Here is a 17,467-nt window from a genome sequence, read left to right on the forward strand (position 1 = left end):
ACACTTTAATTGGGTTTTTAAAGTTCAATTTTAACAGTTATTTCGTATTTGATCGATAAAAATAATAAACTAACACCCGGAAAGGGGTGATTCCTAAGGTCATTTGAAGTAACTTTTTCGTTGATGAAAATGCAATCTGCGTCTTCGTTTACGAGTTATTAACGAAAAACAGTGATCAATGAGAGACCAGATCAGCTGTCGCGTGGCGGCTGAGCCAACGAGCGGGCGAAGCTCTGTTCCGCTCATTGGCTGGGTCGCCTGGCACCAGCTGTTCTGACCTCTCATTGGTCAGTGTTTTTCGTTATTAACTCGTAAATGAAGCCACGGATTGCATTTTCGCTAAGGAAAAAGTTACATAAAATTACCTCAGGAATCATCCCTTTCGGGTTGTTAACGTAATTATGGGACACCCTGTATTCATCGTGAAGAAAATTTGTTTTTAAAAAAATGTTTTGCAATGTTCGAGTATATTATACTGGAAAAGACATAAATATGTTTTTAATTTTTTTAATATCAACCATGGCATTGGATTTACGGAATCCGTTAAAATGTCGAGTCACTAATTGTTTACTTTACGATCATTCAGACTGCAAAGATGCACTTATGAATTATTTATTTCCTGCATGTGTTACCTGCGACGAATATTACAATGACACTCGTTAAAAATCAGAATAAGTGTCTTATTGTTGCTTTTATAAACTAACTTAAAAGCTGCTTTTAGTGCGCCGTAAATCTAGCGTCAAAGATACAACAATAAATAATTTTTTAAGAATTTGTCGTGAAATGGAAATAGCTGAAATTTAACATTTTCCATGTTATGGATTCGAGGAGAATCCCCCTCCCCTGTGTCCCTAGAGTTTAACTTTCACGACAGTAGATTTTTTTGGATCTTGCACTTCGGATTTTTATTTTTTACCCTATGGATCGAACACTGGGTGGAACGGGCGGGCACGTCCGCAATGATCGACGGTCCGCGACCGGATGCATGGTCGACAGAGATATTCGACATAGCTCGAGGAGCGAACTGTGTTTTACGATCGAACTGTACTCCTTGGCCGTTGCAACAAGCCCGCAACGGGATTCCTCTGGTGGCTCCGGATTGGATGGTAGCCAAAGTCTGGTGTCGCGAAGGTGCCGGCGAGAAGGATTTTGCCCGGCGTGATCCCGGATTAAACAAAGTTTTTCGATCGCCGTAATTTCGCCTCGCCCGGCCAGCTTTAGCTTCTCTCGCGCATCCGCGCGTCTTGCTGGAAACAACGGAGCAACTTGTCCCGCGTAGGCAAAGAAACGGGGCCGTCGGCCTGGCAAACATGGGTTTATTTGTTCCGCGTCGGTAAACGGCGGGCGAAGGGGTTCCACGGAATTGAAAGGGAACGATATTCCAGAAACCACCTCTCCCCCTACCTCTATCCTTCTAGTAGGGATATCATAAAAGTATCGGGTGTCTGTTTTATCGTCCACTTCCTTCCGCGTCGCAGAGGGAATCGAAAGAAGCCGATACACCCTCCAGATGACGGATCAGTTGTCTCTGTCGGTTGTTTCCGCGCGCGGAGATGTACGGCGGCGCTGTGTATACGTCGTAAGGGTGCTCGATTGAAACTTCGGAGATAGGACTCGCCTTTTAGCTGGGTACATAAAGCCAACCGACTGGCAGCACGTATATGTATGATGGATCCATCCCCGGTCGAGCCGAGTAGATGATACTCCGCAGAGGGACGACGGAGGGGAAGCCGTGGAAAAATGTTTCTCGTTCCTGGAACGGGATCGAACAGCCAGGGAAATGTGTTTCGCAGGGTCCGGGGGTTCACGAGCGGTTCGACTCGCCCGTCGCCTTCGGTACGCCCCGGTTTGTTTATGATGGAGTTCAGACGACGGGACTCATCCTCAGCCCTTATTCGAGACAATTTTTCCGGGACACCCTACCGGTAATCGGGAACCGACGGATATACTGGCCGATCAGGTGGCTCGATGGGGACCTTGCATCAAAATGTACAGCGCGGATGTGGGGGATCTTGCTTGACTTCCTTGTCGAGATAACAGTTCAACGGATCATCTTTCCAGTGGCTGCGGTTGTCCGTAAATTTTTTTAGACAATCGATCTCGTCGGTTATCGCTGAACTATTCGAACAAGCGGGAAGATCGCCTTCTTGTGTGATTAAGAGGGTAGTTCTTATTTTTTTACGACAGTTTGGCGCTTAATCAAGCTTATAGTTTATGAATAATAAATATAATATTATGCTTATATATAATAGAAATATAGTATAATATTAATAAAACTGATTATATTGAGTTAATCTATATCTTGGCATTTTTTTGAGTTCAAGAGATTTTTTGCAACGACATAGTACATCTAACTACATATAGGCTCTTTTTGGTGATATAGGATTATTATGACTTTCTATTAACTTCGTGCTGATATAGAGAAAACCTTCCATTGAAATTGTAACTACTTGGTGGGCAGTCTAAATTATTAGCTTTTTATATTACGTCTGCTCGAAATAATTAATATTAATCTCAGCGAGGAGGAATCAGAAATAGGTAAACAAAAATAAATACATAGCGAGTATTAATTTTATTATAGATTATAAATTTATTATAGAAAGCGAGGTTTCTAATAACAAAACAAGTGACTTCGAATATTTCTTTCATACGCGTGTATATTTGTATTTTTACGTGTGATATATCTGTGATAAGACTTAGTTATTCATAGTTAGGTCTCCTTCCATTAATTATGAGACATTTTAAATATATGTACACTTTCTTCCAAATAAAATTGAGTACAATAATATAATGGACTATATGTATAAATAATTACACTACAAGATTTAAATGATTAAAATGTTGCCTAGAAAAGTAGATGAAATACGCAATATTTACATAAAATAGTACTTTAAATACGAAGTAAAATTTTGCAAGAAACTACTTTCGGCAAGGAAAATAAAATATTTTAACTCTGTTTTATAAATAACATTTAAAATACTTATTTACTATTTGAAATACTTTTTCGCCAACTCTAATCAAACAGAATGTCTATTTAATCATCTTAACATTTAAATATTGCAAACGTTTCTATCCCCGTGCCTGGCGTACTTCTCAGTTGGTAATAGTTTCTAAACGGGTCTGAGAAATTCATGTAATATCTTCAACGATATCTGTCCTTCTATCCACACGTTTCTCCACTTAATAACTTTACTTCCAAGGATAGGTCCCCAGGGTTGACGTTCACTTTTTGATGAGATTTGGGGTGCAGTGATAGAGCTTGTAAAGTTGAATCCAACGATACTTGATTCTGAGGGGCAGACGGCTTATAGTTGAGATAATTAATGTTAAAGTTGTTAATGAAATGCCAGAAAAGACGTGCTAGATTACGGCGCGAGAGTCGCGTAGGCCGGATCGTACCTCCCACCTCACCCCACTCTCTAATATTTCCAGTACCGTGCTTCATCGAAAAGTGAGCGTTAATCCTAGGGACCTCTCTTTATTAGACGATGCAAAACAGATTTCTACCTTATTTTCTCGTAAGACAGTGGAACAATACAACCTACTCCGGCGCGAAATATCCGTGGCCTAAGCACGCCATACTTTTTACTTAACACGTTCCGTGCCGAGCTTTTTTTACTCGAATCTTCACACTTTGATATTTTACTAAAACTTGATGTATTACGTGCAATTATTAATTCTCGTACACATAACAACGTAACAAAAACTTATCAACGCCCATTCTTGCGGTGGAAATTGATCCTTCGGTTCTAAATTTCTTGTAAACAATTTGTTCAGTTCACTAAGTAAACATGCAAGCGTGTACCATTGATAGTACACGTGGCACGGAACGTGTTAATCTATTAACCCCTTGCCGTGCCATTTAGCTCGATGAAACTCGGGCCCAAGTGTTACGCGTCAACGCGTGGTAAACCGATCAGACTGATGCGCGAGAAAGGTCACAATACGAGCCGAAATGTAAATGCCTCTGATATAGACACTTTTGCACGACCTCGGCTCGTGATGTTTACGTTTGGCCCGACGATCTATTCACGAGCCTGGCTCGTCATATTCATGTTTGGGCCAAAATTTTCATCACGAGTCAGACTCGTTAAAGCACGGCAAGGAGTTAACCCTAGAAAGATAACCATATGACAACGTACGTAAAAGATAACCATACGCTTCAGAGGCGCATGCTTTTCTAAGGCGTCAATTTTATACTAACAATGGATATTTATTTAAGTTAATCTAGTCATTTTAAAGGTTTGGCATTATTGTAAAAATAAAATGCATTTATATTATATTTTTTTATATTTTAAGTAATTTTAAACTTAAATCACTAGACCTCTATGAAAAATTAACAAAAATCAACAGTCTTCGCAGGCGCCTCTGCGACGTAGGTTATCTTTCTCGGGTTAAAGAAGCAAATGCGTTTAAAATCGTCAATTGGTCCATTTCTTGCCTGCTATTAGTATTACGTTTTTATTTTATCACATCTCGAATATCCATCAGACACCATACCATTTCAAAACAAGAGTATCATATCAAATTGTACAGATTATACGACGAGTAACAGACCAAACAAGATTGTTAGAAATCTTAATTTAATTGAATTTGTTTTCTGCCCGATCGTGTTTGAAGCGTCAGATGCATCGTCTTCTCGATTCCTATCGTTAATCGATAACTCGTAATCTTGTATTTGTTACCCAAAGGGATTTGTTTCCACAAATGAATAAACGCGAAACTATGAAAACTAATAATTCGGTTTCGCGTTCTCTGCTTGCAGGTGGAGGAGGACTGGAAGTACGTCGCGATGGTGCTCGACCGGATCTTCCTGTGGATATTCACGGTGGCGTGCGTGGTGGGAACGGTGTTGATTATTCTTCAGGCGCCGAGTCTCTACGACACGACGAAGCCGATCGACATCAAGTACAGTAAGATCGCGAAGAAAAAGATGATGCAGATGAACATGGGTCCCGAGGAGGACTAGTCGACGATTCCGCGCGGCCTCGCGCCGCGTTCGCAGCGTCGGCGGCTATTATTGCTGCCGCGTCGTCGCCGGCGTCGTCGTCGTCGTCTCCATCGTCTTTGTCTTCGTTATCGTCCTCGTTGTCGTCGTCGCCGTCGTCGTCGTCGTCGTCGTCGACGTCGTCGCCGTCGTCGTCGTCGTCCTCGTCGTCGTCGTCGTTCTCGACGACGTCGTCGTCGTCGTCGACGTCGCCGTCCTCGTCGTCGACGCCGTCGTCGTCGCCGCCGCCGTCGTCCAGTAGACGCCGCCCGCCATCGAAACTGCCGATTTTCGCGTCGACGCGGAGATGGTCCCTCTCTCGATCGTCGCTGCTGCTGCTGCTGCCAAACATGACAGTCTCCAGACAAACGGGACCTCGGTCCGGAGACCGAAATGAAACGAACGACAGACGCTCGCGCGGGACTCTCCTCGCGCGGGCCGCAACCGAGCAGGAAGGAGAGGATTCGTGTACGCGATTCGTTCAGGTGACTGGTTCGTCGTCCTCATCTCGACGTATCCGGTGTATCCGTGGCGTGGACCTTTCCCTCTCCGAACTATGGACCTAGTACGATTACCTAGGGATCTCTGTGCCGGACTCTTCGCAACCGAGAGGCACAGGGAGAGGGAGAGTGCGAGAAAGATAGAGAGAAAGCGAGGGAGAAAGAGAGAGAGAGAGAGAGAATGTGAGAGAAATTGAGAGATATTGTGAGAAAGGAAAAGCGAGAGAGGAGAAAGGGAAAAGGTAATTTGATCGATTGCGAACGATGAGGGTGCAGGGAGTAAGAGAGAGAATGAGTGAGTGAGAGAGAGAGAGAGAGAAACGGGAAAGAGTGCAAGAATGTATGTATGTATAGTTGCGTGCGTGGTCAAGCTTGCATGATGTTGCACGTCAACGAGAATGAAGGAAGAACGATGACCGGGTGCGAAATGCTGGAATGAGTGTGAGCGAGAACTAGTTTTGGCTGTGGCTGGGTGGGAGCAGGAAAGGAGGGGGGGGGCGAGGAAAGGTCAGAGAGGGGAGAAAAAGTGCCAAATACGCGAAACACACGCGCAACGTATTTTTGTAAATCTGGTTTCATACGTAAGGCTAGAGTCGTGCGGCGAGACGTCGAACTGCCCGAACTGCCGATTTTATATTAACAAGTAAAATGACGTTCACGTACGCGTATACCGAGAAAAATTAACCGAAAGCAACTCGCGCGAGCAACTTACGCGTAACGTACTCGCACGCGCATACACGCGGACACGCGCGCATTAATACATACACGCGCACACACACAGACACACGCACACACAGACACGCGCGCATACGAAAATAAAAATACACGCACGTACACGCCCGATGGGGGACGCGTGCAAAATATTTATACGTAAACCAGGGAGAAGAATTAGCGAAACGAGAAAGGGAGACAGGGCGCGCGTGAACATCCGTTCTGTGTCCACGCGTGCACGTAATATAGGTATTACATACATAGAGATTAAAACGCACCTATTACGCGAGTAGTATTATATATGGAACGATCTCAAGCGCTCGGGAGCGCACGGCGCGATATCTCATTCGCATTCTCTCGATCGACCATCGCGTTGTCGTTCTGCGCGGGTGGCGCCTGCGTCCGCGGCCGCTCGCTCGCGTAGACGCATGCGCGGCGACAAACGAAAAAGCACAAACGGGAACCATCGCTGGAAATTCGGGAATGTTTCGCGTGTCGCGAGGACCTCGCCGAACGAAGAAGAACCGCTGTCTGCGACGGAGGGATAGCAATCGGTCCGAAGCAAATCGATCGATAGCGCCGGCGAACTCGAAGGTTCCGTAGGACGAGCGGCGGCTGCAATATTCCTCCATTTGTTTCCTCTTTTCTAGACTTTTGTTTTGATCTCCGCGTATTCTTCGACCGGTGATCGCAGCTAGTTCAGGCACGGGCGACGACTGTCGGAGATCGTCCCCCCTGGGCGAAGCCTGGGGGCTAACGAGAGACGACTTTAATCTTGTAGCATCGGCAGCAACGACGTCGCCCACCTTGTTCTCTGCATGCAGAGTGCACTGACTGGGCGTGGTCTTTGGATCGTTGAACAATCTGCGCCCGTGCCTGAGCTAAATGACACTCCGACAAGGAATCACCGGTGATCATCGAGACGAACTCGTCGACGGGACGGGGAATATTTAATTGCGATTGAAATCCGGTGATCGATCGAGTTCCAGAGGATGCACGGAACTCCTTCCCGCTGCTCGACACCATGAAATCAGGATCCGCAAGAACTGCCAACCGAGAAGGACAGTCTGCGCTGCCCCGACCAGTTTGTTAGGGCTTCGACAGAGACAGGGACCGTTTCGTCGTTGGATCCGACCCGGCAGTGGTTGGCAGGAGCACGGAGGGAGGGAGCGCAGGGTAAAGAGCAATCCGAGAGAGATTTTGGTACGCCGGAAACGGCCAACGAGACTCGGACGTTCGTGCTTTTCTCTCCCTTATCGCGATCGAGGCTTGGCCGGCGTCTCTGCCCGAACGGAACGTCTGTCCGCCTCGGATTCGCTGACAACCAATCCGGTGGGCCGGCGCGCATTCTCTCGGTCGACGATGCCATTACTTTCCGGGCGAGACCGCCGATTTCGGATTTTTATCGTAACGAAGACAACGACTCCGTTCCGTTCGTAATTCCGTTAACTGTGTTCAATCTCTCCGGTGAACTTTGTCGGACCATCGAAACCCTGTTACCCGGCGGGATCCTTGGATCGTCGCCGGGATCGAACCGTAGCCGAACTTTCCTATCCACACGGGGAGATCGATGAGAAGAGAACGCTGCTCCCCAGGGCTGGGCGACGGGGTGGTCGCGTCGCCAGAGTCAACCGGAGGACCACCGACTGCCATTCAACGCGATATTACGTTCCGTGCTCGATCCGGACAGCACGCGATACATCGGCCCGAACGATCCCGCGCGAGCGGATCGATACCGGCGAGATGCGACGAGGGACGCTGGACAGCTTGACAGAGGACGTTGATCCGACTGACACGCGGACTCACGCCTGACATCTCCGGTGTCCGGTCTCCCAAGATGGTCGAGCGCAGGGCCGAGTAAACTGTAAAATGTAAACTGTAAACTGTAAACTGTAAGCTGTAAGCTGTAAGCTGTAAGCTGTAAACTGTAAGCTGTAAGCTGTAAACTGTACACTGTAAACTGTAAACTGTAAACTGTACACTGTAAACTGTAAACTGTACACTGTAAACTGTAAACTGTAAACTGTAAACTATAAACTGTAAACTGTAAACAGTAAACTGTAAACTATAAACTGTAAACTGTAAACTGTAAACTATAAACTGTAAACTGTAAACTGTAAACTATAAACTGTAAACTGTAAAATGTAAAATGTAAACTGCAAATTGTAAACTGTAAACTGTAAACCGTAAACCGTAAACTGTAAACTATAAACGTTTGGTCTCGCCGGCGAGAACGCTGCCCGCGAGAACGAGGATCCGCGAGGTCGTCGAGGATGTCGAGGCGCATTCAACGAAATTAATTTTCTATGAAAGCATATGAGCGGTTTAGGGGACGTTCCCGAAGATTATCCAGCTCCGTCGCACACCCCATGAATTTCCTTCGATCCGTCGTTACTCGTCTTTCGCGATTTTTCAACCCCGAAGGAGACGAAGGAACCCGCGCAACAAACTGAATTTTTCACGCATCCATCTTTGTCCGCGCGTGCACAGGCCCGCTCGCGCGGACGTTAACAAGTACACACACAGGAGGACTCGTTTATACACCGGCGATAAGAACAGTGTCGAAGGAGAGAAGATGTGGGCGTCGAAGCGGTGTAATAATCAATTTATTTGCTCACGTTAAGTATAACGGTATAATTGTATATTTAATATATACGCGTAGGTTTAACGAATGTTAATTGCGCGAGGTCGGCGCACCGATCGCGTTTACCAAGACGATTCGCTCGCCGAGAGGGTCGCGGCGCTGCCGGGATTGCCGACGCAAATCGTTGGACTTTGCGGCACGTGGTTTGCGACGATTATATCCGCGCGCGACCACGTATGACCGAGGTGCTTGGAACGGAAGAGTGGAACGGAAGACGTCGATTGTACTTTCCGGGCATCCGATGGTCTTCTCTCGATTATCTCTTGTCACATTGCTTTCTATACAAGACCATCGTAATTTTTATTTAAAATCAAATCCAGCTTCTTCTGCGTTATTGTAGATCACAATTTTGATTCAACTTCTTAATGATTTTTTTCTTACTGTATACGATAGTTTTGTACGACCTATACTCGTATTTCCTTTGAGATTCCTTTTAATTGTCTTACGCAGGGCAGACCAGTGCCGCGTAATATCGTTGCAGGATTCGAAGTCCTAGCGATGGTTGAAAATCCGATTCGCGTGTCTCTGCGGGAGGGTCTCGAACTAGCCGTGGAAAACGTCGACATCGAAGCGTGAAATGAGTTCGGAAAAGCAGCGGAGGCCACGGGGGCGACGCGACGTGAACGGGTTGTTTTGTGCTCAGGGTACCGTTGCGCGGCGCGACGGCGACGCATTGTTCGTTGGCCGCGCCTCCGTCTTCCTATGCCCTGGTTATTAATTTACGAAGCGGCTTAAAATCAGACTTCAAACGCGGACGCGTCGCGCGTAGCTACGTTATTACGCGAGCGTCACCGGGCGGTGTAATATACGGCGTTACTGTCCTCGAGAAACTGGGTCACGGAATTACGCCCGGATCTGAAAAAAAAAACGAGAAAGAAAAAAATAGAATTTTTCTACGGGACCAGAGTTTCCGCGAACGAGGCGGAACGAAGTTCGAACGGTGCATCGTTCCGTTCCGTGTCACCTGTCCTTGCGCGGATCGATGACGCGGCACGAGAACGCTCGCGGAAGATGAAACCCGCTTGGAACTATCACCTCGTGCCGAGTATCTTTGCGGATGCACGCGTTTGGCGCGAGTGGACGCAAATGAACGCGTTGGATGCGAATCTTGGAAAACGGAATAGAGGCGATTTGGTTAATGAAGGTAAAATCGAAAAATTGATATTATAAAGTGTCTAATACTCTTTGTTTCAAAATTTGCTGCAGCAATGTATAATTCGATCATAATCTTGCATTTAGAGCAGTTGATAAATATTACAATTGTTCTTACATATCATGTAATTCTGATAGTCTCGAATTCAACGTAAATCGGTCAAATAAGTATGTCAATAAGTATGTAAATCGGTCAACGTTTCTTGCATTCTATAAATCGATAATTCTATATATTTGATTTTTCTCGATTTACCACAACAAAATATTAATTTCTGTATCTGGTTAAAAAATAGTGTCAATAGAAAACCAAACTGAATGTTTCAATGTGTCAACCTTTCAGTGATTAACTCTCTTCACTGAATTGTCTATTCTAAGGTCCATCTGAAAACGATATAGAATCATACTATGAGTTCAAATAGCTTTTGCATTACTACATTTTTGCATTTGCTCGTATTTGATACTTTGCTAAAAATTTCAGAGTGAATTTCTGGGCCTTGTGACACGCGTAGTTTGCAAGAAATCTTCGGGTTAAGGAATCAAGATAGTTCCGAGTGCGATACCTTGCTAATTGTTCATTGTGCACAAGAATGATTAGAAACAGTACATTCGATTGTTCGTATAAATTACTACCGAACTCGTAATTTCGAAAGCTTTTCTCCAAAATTCCGCCGCTCAAAAACGAAACAAAAACTGGAGAAACTGTATGAACAATCGGAACGAAAGAATTGACAAGAATTCATCGATCATCCTAATACCTAATAACAATAAAATACTTTTGTTCCTTTCTTTTGCAAAAGATACTTCTGACACAACGTGGTTCGATTTGTCGCGAGCTCGCCGACATAGACTTTCCGCATGGATTAATTTCAACGAAAGTCCCACCGGCGCTGAAGAATTCATTTTCATTGATCAGCCCGAAACAATCACACTCGGCGATCGCTCGATCGTCGGCCGAAATTTCGCCGACGTTTCGTGCGCAAACGCGGTGTCGCGAGTCGTATCACGGGGAAAAAGTCTCTTTGCTGAAGTTCATCGACAGCTTCGCGCTCCATTCTTCTACCGTTCCATCGTTTTCGTCGACAACCGAGGCAGCGGCGAAACTCTATACGATTAACCTTAAGAACGAACGTCTTCAGCGCGCAGCGAGTCGAACTTGCTGACTGGTTAACCGGGTGGTTTTTTAATAAGCGGCGAGCACCGAATGCGAATAGCTACTGGGTGAGACGAACACGGAGGACGAGTAAACTCGTCGTCCGCGGTTAACGGGTTAAATCATGATACGAGAATTTTTGTGGTCTTAGAGGTCGCAAGAGAGAGAGAGAGAGAGAGAGAGAGAGTGAGAGAGTGTGAGAGAAAGAGAGCGAGAGAGAGTGAGAGCGCGAGAGAGTGAGAGAGAGAGAGAGAGAGAGAGAAAGAGAGTAGTGATAACATTGTAGTTGTTGTCGTACGTTAAGTTGCCACTCGTTGATAATAAAGAACCGTTGATAATCGATTATGACAATGAAACACAAACGCTAAGAAGGAAGCGAGGTGACGCGTGAAGAAGAAAGAAGAGCAAAACGTAGTTGATTTAATCATTTGTCTACGTCGATCTGATCCGATCCGATCCGATCTGGATCGACGTACTGTTGGTTCTCCGCCACGAAAAAATTAGAATAATCGTGTACATTGTAATAGATTACGGTAGGTGTGTGTTGTGTGTGTCGTTTTACGTTTATCGCGCATCGTTGCAATCAACACGGGGATGAACGAAGCGCCGACGCAGCTGCATAAAACGCTGCACTCCGCGCAACGCTCTCGGCGCTTCGTGCACTGTCGTGCCTGTTCGTCCCCCGAGTGCGGGGAAGTTTCACCCTAAAAATCGTCGAACGATTCCGATCACGCGCCTCACCTTCCAGCGATCATCGGGAAATGCAGTTTTGCCTCCAAACGACCGCGAAACCGGTACCAACTATTTTCACTTTGGCATCGTTCGCTGGCTCGCCGCTGTCTCGACCAGAGACGAAAAGGAACATTCCCTTCTTAACAGATATTGTTTCAAAGCGGAAGCGTATTGCGTGGCAGCTGGGAACCCGGGATGTTAACAAGGGAATATCCAGCGGCGTGAGCGAGCGCGAATATTTCTGTTCCCTCGCTCATCGCGTTTTCACTTTGCCGAAAATCTGCGCGTCGCCGAATACGCCGCGATATGGCGAGGATAGAAATATCGTAATCCCTTTTACAACGCAACGACTCGACTCGCTGTTGACTCGCTGTTGATTCGTGGTCAGCGGGGATGGAAACGCCGACGATAAGGGAGGTGTTAAATGCCGAGGATGTCGCGAAAGCCGGGAACTGTCGAGGAAAAACTGTGTTTCGTCGGCGATCTTACGTCTAATAAATCAGGTTGTCGCCGAGGCCGCGACGCTATGGAGAAGGACGAGTTTCCGCCTAGGCATTCGAATCCTGTCAGTCGGTCGAATCTGGCATCGCGAAGCACGGGGATAAATATGAGGCAGCGGAACCGACGCATTCAAGCCACGCCGCTATTCAGCACAGTTATTTCATCAACCGGCCGCTTCAATCCCACAAAAGCTGCGACCGGTGTGCCGCGTTCAGTAATATTTAACGGAGATCCATTTAGCCACGGCGAGCAGCGAGCGTTCCTCGCGCGGTCAGCTTCGACGAGACGCGACGCGACTCGCGGCGTCTCCCATTTTTTTTTTTAGGCTTCTATCCCAGCCGGAGATCTCGGAATAATTCTGTTTTTCCCGTGCGACGGCACAGAGGCCGGCTAGCGCGGGGTATTTTTTTCACGGTGTTCAGTGCCTGAAAGGATAGCCGTCGCATGGTAATTGAATTTTTCAGTCGCCTCGGGGCCTCCGTAGACGCGCGCGATTCATTAGCAGTGTAAACCCCGGGCTTGGAAATTAGGGCGAGCATGTAAGGTAAACGAACAAGAACGAACGAACGAACGGAACGGAACGAACTACGGGCAAATGGATTAAGCGAGTAAGTTCTGATTCCACCGGTGCGCCGATTCTCACGAGCGTGCCGGGTCGGACCGGGCCGGGCCGAGCCGGGCGCGTCTCGATTATTGCGGCCGTGTGTCTACACCTTCGCTGAGACAACTGGGCGACTGATTAAAACTCGAGCCGGAGTCCGCGGAGGCGATCCAATTTCAAATTCAGCTCCCTCCCTTTTCATATTTATTTCCAACGATCGACCGCGCCCGCTTTTAACCCTTTCTACACGGCCGACTCGGTGTACCATCGGATGAACGAGTCAGATTCTTCTTCTTCTTTTTCTTATTCTTTGAGAACTTCTTTAGAGATTTACTTTATCTTCGGTTGTACATTGTATAAGAGAAATGTTGTTGCATCGGTTCTGTTTGGATTATTATTATTATTTTATTATTTTATTATTATTATTATTATTATTATTATTATATGTTAATTAATTTGGAGTACTTATTTTGAACGTTCGAATTTTGGCTTAGGTTAATGTGTTTCGTATTTAAACGACTTAGTCTCGGGCGAGCCATTTGAAAAGTGATTTATTTGACGAGTCTATATGAAATCAGTCTATTAGGGAAACGAAGAATATGTTTCATTCAATTGAATCCTCTTGATTCGTTCGGATAACCGTGGTCCTATTGCGTTGGCATAATTATTCGGATAGATCATAGTAAATTATATGAAAGTAGTATTCTCGAGCTTATAACATTGGTTATTGTCGGGTATACGAGATAGAAACAATTGCTAGTTATCGGACAAAACAAACATTTTTTGTGAAGGCAGAAGTTGGTTAAAAGAATTAATCCTTTTCTAGCAGCTTTAGTACTGTTACAATTTCAGTACAATTTTTGTAGTGTCAGAAATTACAAATACTCGTTCTTGTTATAAGTGCATAAAATTCGTAGTCTACTAATTACTAAACGCATGCCGTGTTTATCAAACGTATGCATGCTGCTACAGTCGACATCTGTAACTTTTGCTGAATACACATATGCGCTTATAGCACTCAAAGGGTTAAAGCGATACTCTGATTTTCATTTCGTTCTTCTATCAATGTCTGAAATGTTTCTTCTACTCATACATATTGAGAAAGAGAAAATCGTTTCATTAATGTATATATATATTTGGGATTATAAATTACGCTCTGTTAGAAAAGAGAATTGTTCAGCTGTTTTCAGGCATAAATTCTAGCTTCGTTTAAGTTGCAACGTTTCCAGTGTACGATTGAATTCAATTGAATTTAATAATACCGACGCGAGCAAAAGAGTAATGGAGTTAATCGGGACGGCGAGCTTTATTGCATATTAAGCACGGGCCGAGAAACTTGTCCCTTCTCCGACGAGTAATCTGACACGCGACGTTCCTGAACGATTTTCGAAGCTCGGTAATTCCGATGCAGTAGCGACCGAGGCACGTGATCGGAAGCCGCGTGAAAAATCCGTCTTCCTGTTCTTCGTATTTCCAGTTTCTCACGGTTCCCGTGCAACCCGTTTCAAACGGAGATCGCGCGCGTACGCTACGCGCGACTGTGCGTAGACATAAATAACGAAAACTGTAAGTGTACCGTTTCGAAACCATTTAAGGGGAACTGGATGATCCGCGTTAGTGATAAAACCTCGTGTAAGCGTGTAAAAAGAAAGAAAAAAAAAGAATAATTTACTTTTAGGTAGACCCTTCTGATTGTGACCCTCGTGCCGGGACTCGGGATCGAACGCGAGACCACGGAATCACGTCGAAATCGCGAAACATTCACAGAGTTTCCCGTGGACGATCGCCGTTTCGCCGATCTTCAGCTGCCTTGCTGCCGGCTGCCTCTGTTAATTTTCTTATCGTTTTCGGTTAAGCGCGACCGCTCGTCGAAGATTCGTCGAGGCTTCTGCGGCTATCCCCCAATCCCACGTCGATTCCGGCCGCCCGTCCGGAGATCCGCGCGGTCCTTTTCGAAACGCGAGCCTCGCAAACCCCGTTCGACAGGCATGGTCTGGGTCACAGTCGCGAAAACGCTCAATGAAACAAGTGTACTGTGTATCGTCAGAAGCTTAAAGTCTTCCGTGGGGCATTCCTGACAAACGACGATTTCTCGGGGTGATCCGTGCGACACCGACAAACTGGCTGGTTGTCGAATAAAAAGAAAGAGTGCGAGAGAGAGAGAGAGAGAGAGAGCAAGCGAGTGAGCGTGAAAGAGAAAGAGAAACAGAGCGAGTGAGTGAGTGAGAGAGAAAGAGATAGAAAAACACGACCGAGTGGTGAGGAACGGACAATCGTGGCGATCAATCGACACCGATATATGTGCGCGTATATCGAGGTCGTCGACAACGTGGGAACGTGAAAGAGTTAATGTTAAACCGTCCATAAGAGAATTTACGTAACAAATACGACGAACGACTGGGATTTCGGTTCCATTTTACAAAACGGGAATTTTATATTTCACCCGATAGCACGATTTCACAGACGTCATCTCGATCGAGCAACGTTCCCGGGTTTTTTCAGGGCGGCTGTAAAGCAAACGGTGTCGGAATGTTTCTCTGTTCCCTGTTCTTTTTTTTCCCCGATCCCGACGATCATTTCATTTACACAAGTTCTCGCGAACGCGCGCATCGCGTCCGTGTTACCGATTCTCTTGTTCGTCCCCCTACTCCCCCCCGTTCATTTCTCGTTCACAGGAACCGTGAAAACGGGAACCTTGGTTCCATCGCGTCGACGTACGGTTCCGAAAAGCAAAAACCGTTCTTTTGCACGACACCGTTTTCCTGTCTTCGGTTTCTCATCGCCGCGACCGATATCATTCATTTGACAATCACACGGGAAACGTTTCCATAGTCGAATCAACTGGATGGGAAGGTTCATCTCTTTGCTACGGAACAATTTTTCACGTTTTCATAGGAAAAAGAAAAACAAATAAAGTAAAAAGGTACAACGCCGCGTCGCGGGAAAAAATTTAGATTAATTAAGGCGACCGAGGATCGTGACGGCGGCGGCACATTCGCGCGAGAAATCGCGCGACGTACGGGGGAGGGAGATTTAACGGAGAAAAAAAGAAACAAAAAAAGAAAGAAAACCGGCCGGCGGACGCGTCGAATAAGCCAGAAGAAAAACACCGTCGCGCGTTCTCGATCGCGAATTTCGCGTAGGCCGTCAAGTCGACTGAACGATCTCCCGCTTCCACTCGGAATTTTTATTAACCCGACCACCTCGGACACACCTTTCCTCTCTATCGTCGCACGCGCGCGCGCGCACCGTTCCCTCCTCTTTGCCGATCTTTGGCCGATCCGCTCGAATCGCGTCGCTTCCCGCGGAGTTTCGAGCACCGTCGCGGAACGACACCTCGATCGTAAACGAACTCGACTCTCCGCCGTCGGAGATGCCATCGCGACGTTTTCATTTTCGCCCCGCGAACGGGGAGAAGAACATCGTAGCGAACTCTCGGTCTGGGATGCTCGGAATCCGCGCGAAATTCGCGATTCGACCGCCGCGAAAACAAGAGCGATGATCGTCGTGGTTCCTGTTCCTATCGAAATAAAGCGGTCCTGGAGATCGGAAACGGAATATTATTCGTTCTCCTTGTTCCCGGTTCCGAAGGGGTAAAGGGGAGGGAGGGTGTTCTGTAGGATGGTGGCTGGGTGGGAGGGTTTTTGGGGAGGGGAGGGGCTAGGAATCTCTTCGTGTGTTCGAACGGATGAAAAAATCGAAATCTTTGCTCAACGTTGCATACGTGTTATATATACAATGTAAGATGATGTTATCGTCTAGTGTTGCGAAAAAAAAAATAGCGTTAACTAAACCTAATACCTACATGGCCGTGGTGGGTCGGAGAGAATTCAAGCGAAGAAAACGATATTAGGGTGCGTTTTGTTCTCCGCCCGCGTCGGTGGTCTCTATATCGCGCTCGGTCGAAGGAGATCGACGGCTCTCTCGATCCTGTCGACGGATCGAATAGATCGCGATCGATCCACCCGAACGGAAGCGTGTTTTCGAGACGAGGGAGAATACGAGGGGTTAGGGGAGGGGGTGGGGGGAGGTGAACGACGGGCGGTGCCCCGTGGGAGCACCGTTTTTGCCTGTCGGACGAGAAAACAGACGAGGCGACGGTGGGCGTAGATTACTTAAAGCAAATGGCAAAAAAAAAATGGTAAACAATAGTCATTAATCGATACTGAATAAACGATTAAACTAAATAAACGACGCTAAAACGCTGCAAGCGGTAATGAAGCATAGTGAATAAACACGAGTAACGAGATAGCACGTAAAGAGAGAACCCAGTAATAAATAAATTATCACTTAACAATAAACGAGTAACGGTAATGAAAAAGCAAGCATTATACCTTAAGGATAAATAAACGCGATGAAATAATAAACGCTACGTAAAATATCGAGTAATTAATTTAAAGGATACACTTACAAGTATTATCGAGCGCTAACCTCTAACACTATCGACGATTACGAAACGTTCGAACGAAACGGTGTACATTTCTTGTTC

General features: G+C 46.2%; 1 protein-coding gene across 1 annotated transcript in view; it reads left to right on the forward strand.

Annotated features, from left to right (window-relative positions):
• Window positions 1–11,486, forward strand: part of nAChRalpha1 (nicotinic acetylcholine receptor alpha1) — a 327,417-nt gene extending 315,931 nt beyond the window's left edge. Inside the window, exon 7 of the mRNA XM_076524379.1 lies at window positions 4,766–11,486. Coding sequence (XP_076380494.1) covers window positions 4,766–4,969 — 204 coding nt within the window. The 3' untranslated portion in view covers window positions 4,970–11,486. The remainder of the gene's footprint in view (window positions 1–4,765) is intronic.
• Window positions 11,487–17,467: the final 5,981 nt, after the last annotated feature.

The sequence above is a fragment of the Megalopta genalis genome, chromosome 8 (assembly GCF_051020955.1).
Source record: "Megalopta genalis isolate 19385.01 chromosome 8, iyMegGena1_principal, whole genome shotgun sequence".
In the NCBI taxonomy this organism is placed as follows: domain Eukaryota; kingdom Metazoa; phylum Arthropoda; class Insecta; order Hymenoptera; family Halictidae; genus Megalopta; species Megalopta genalis.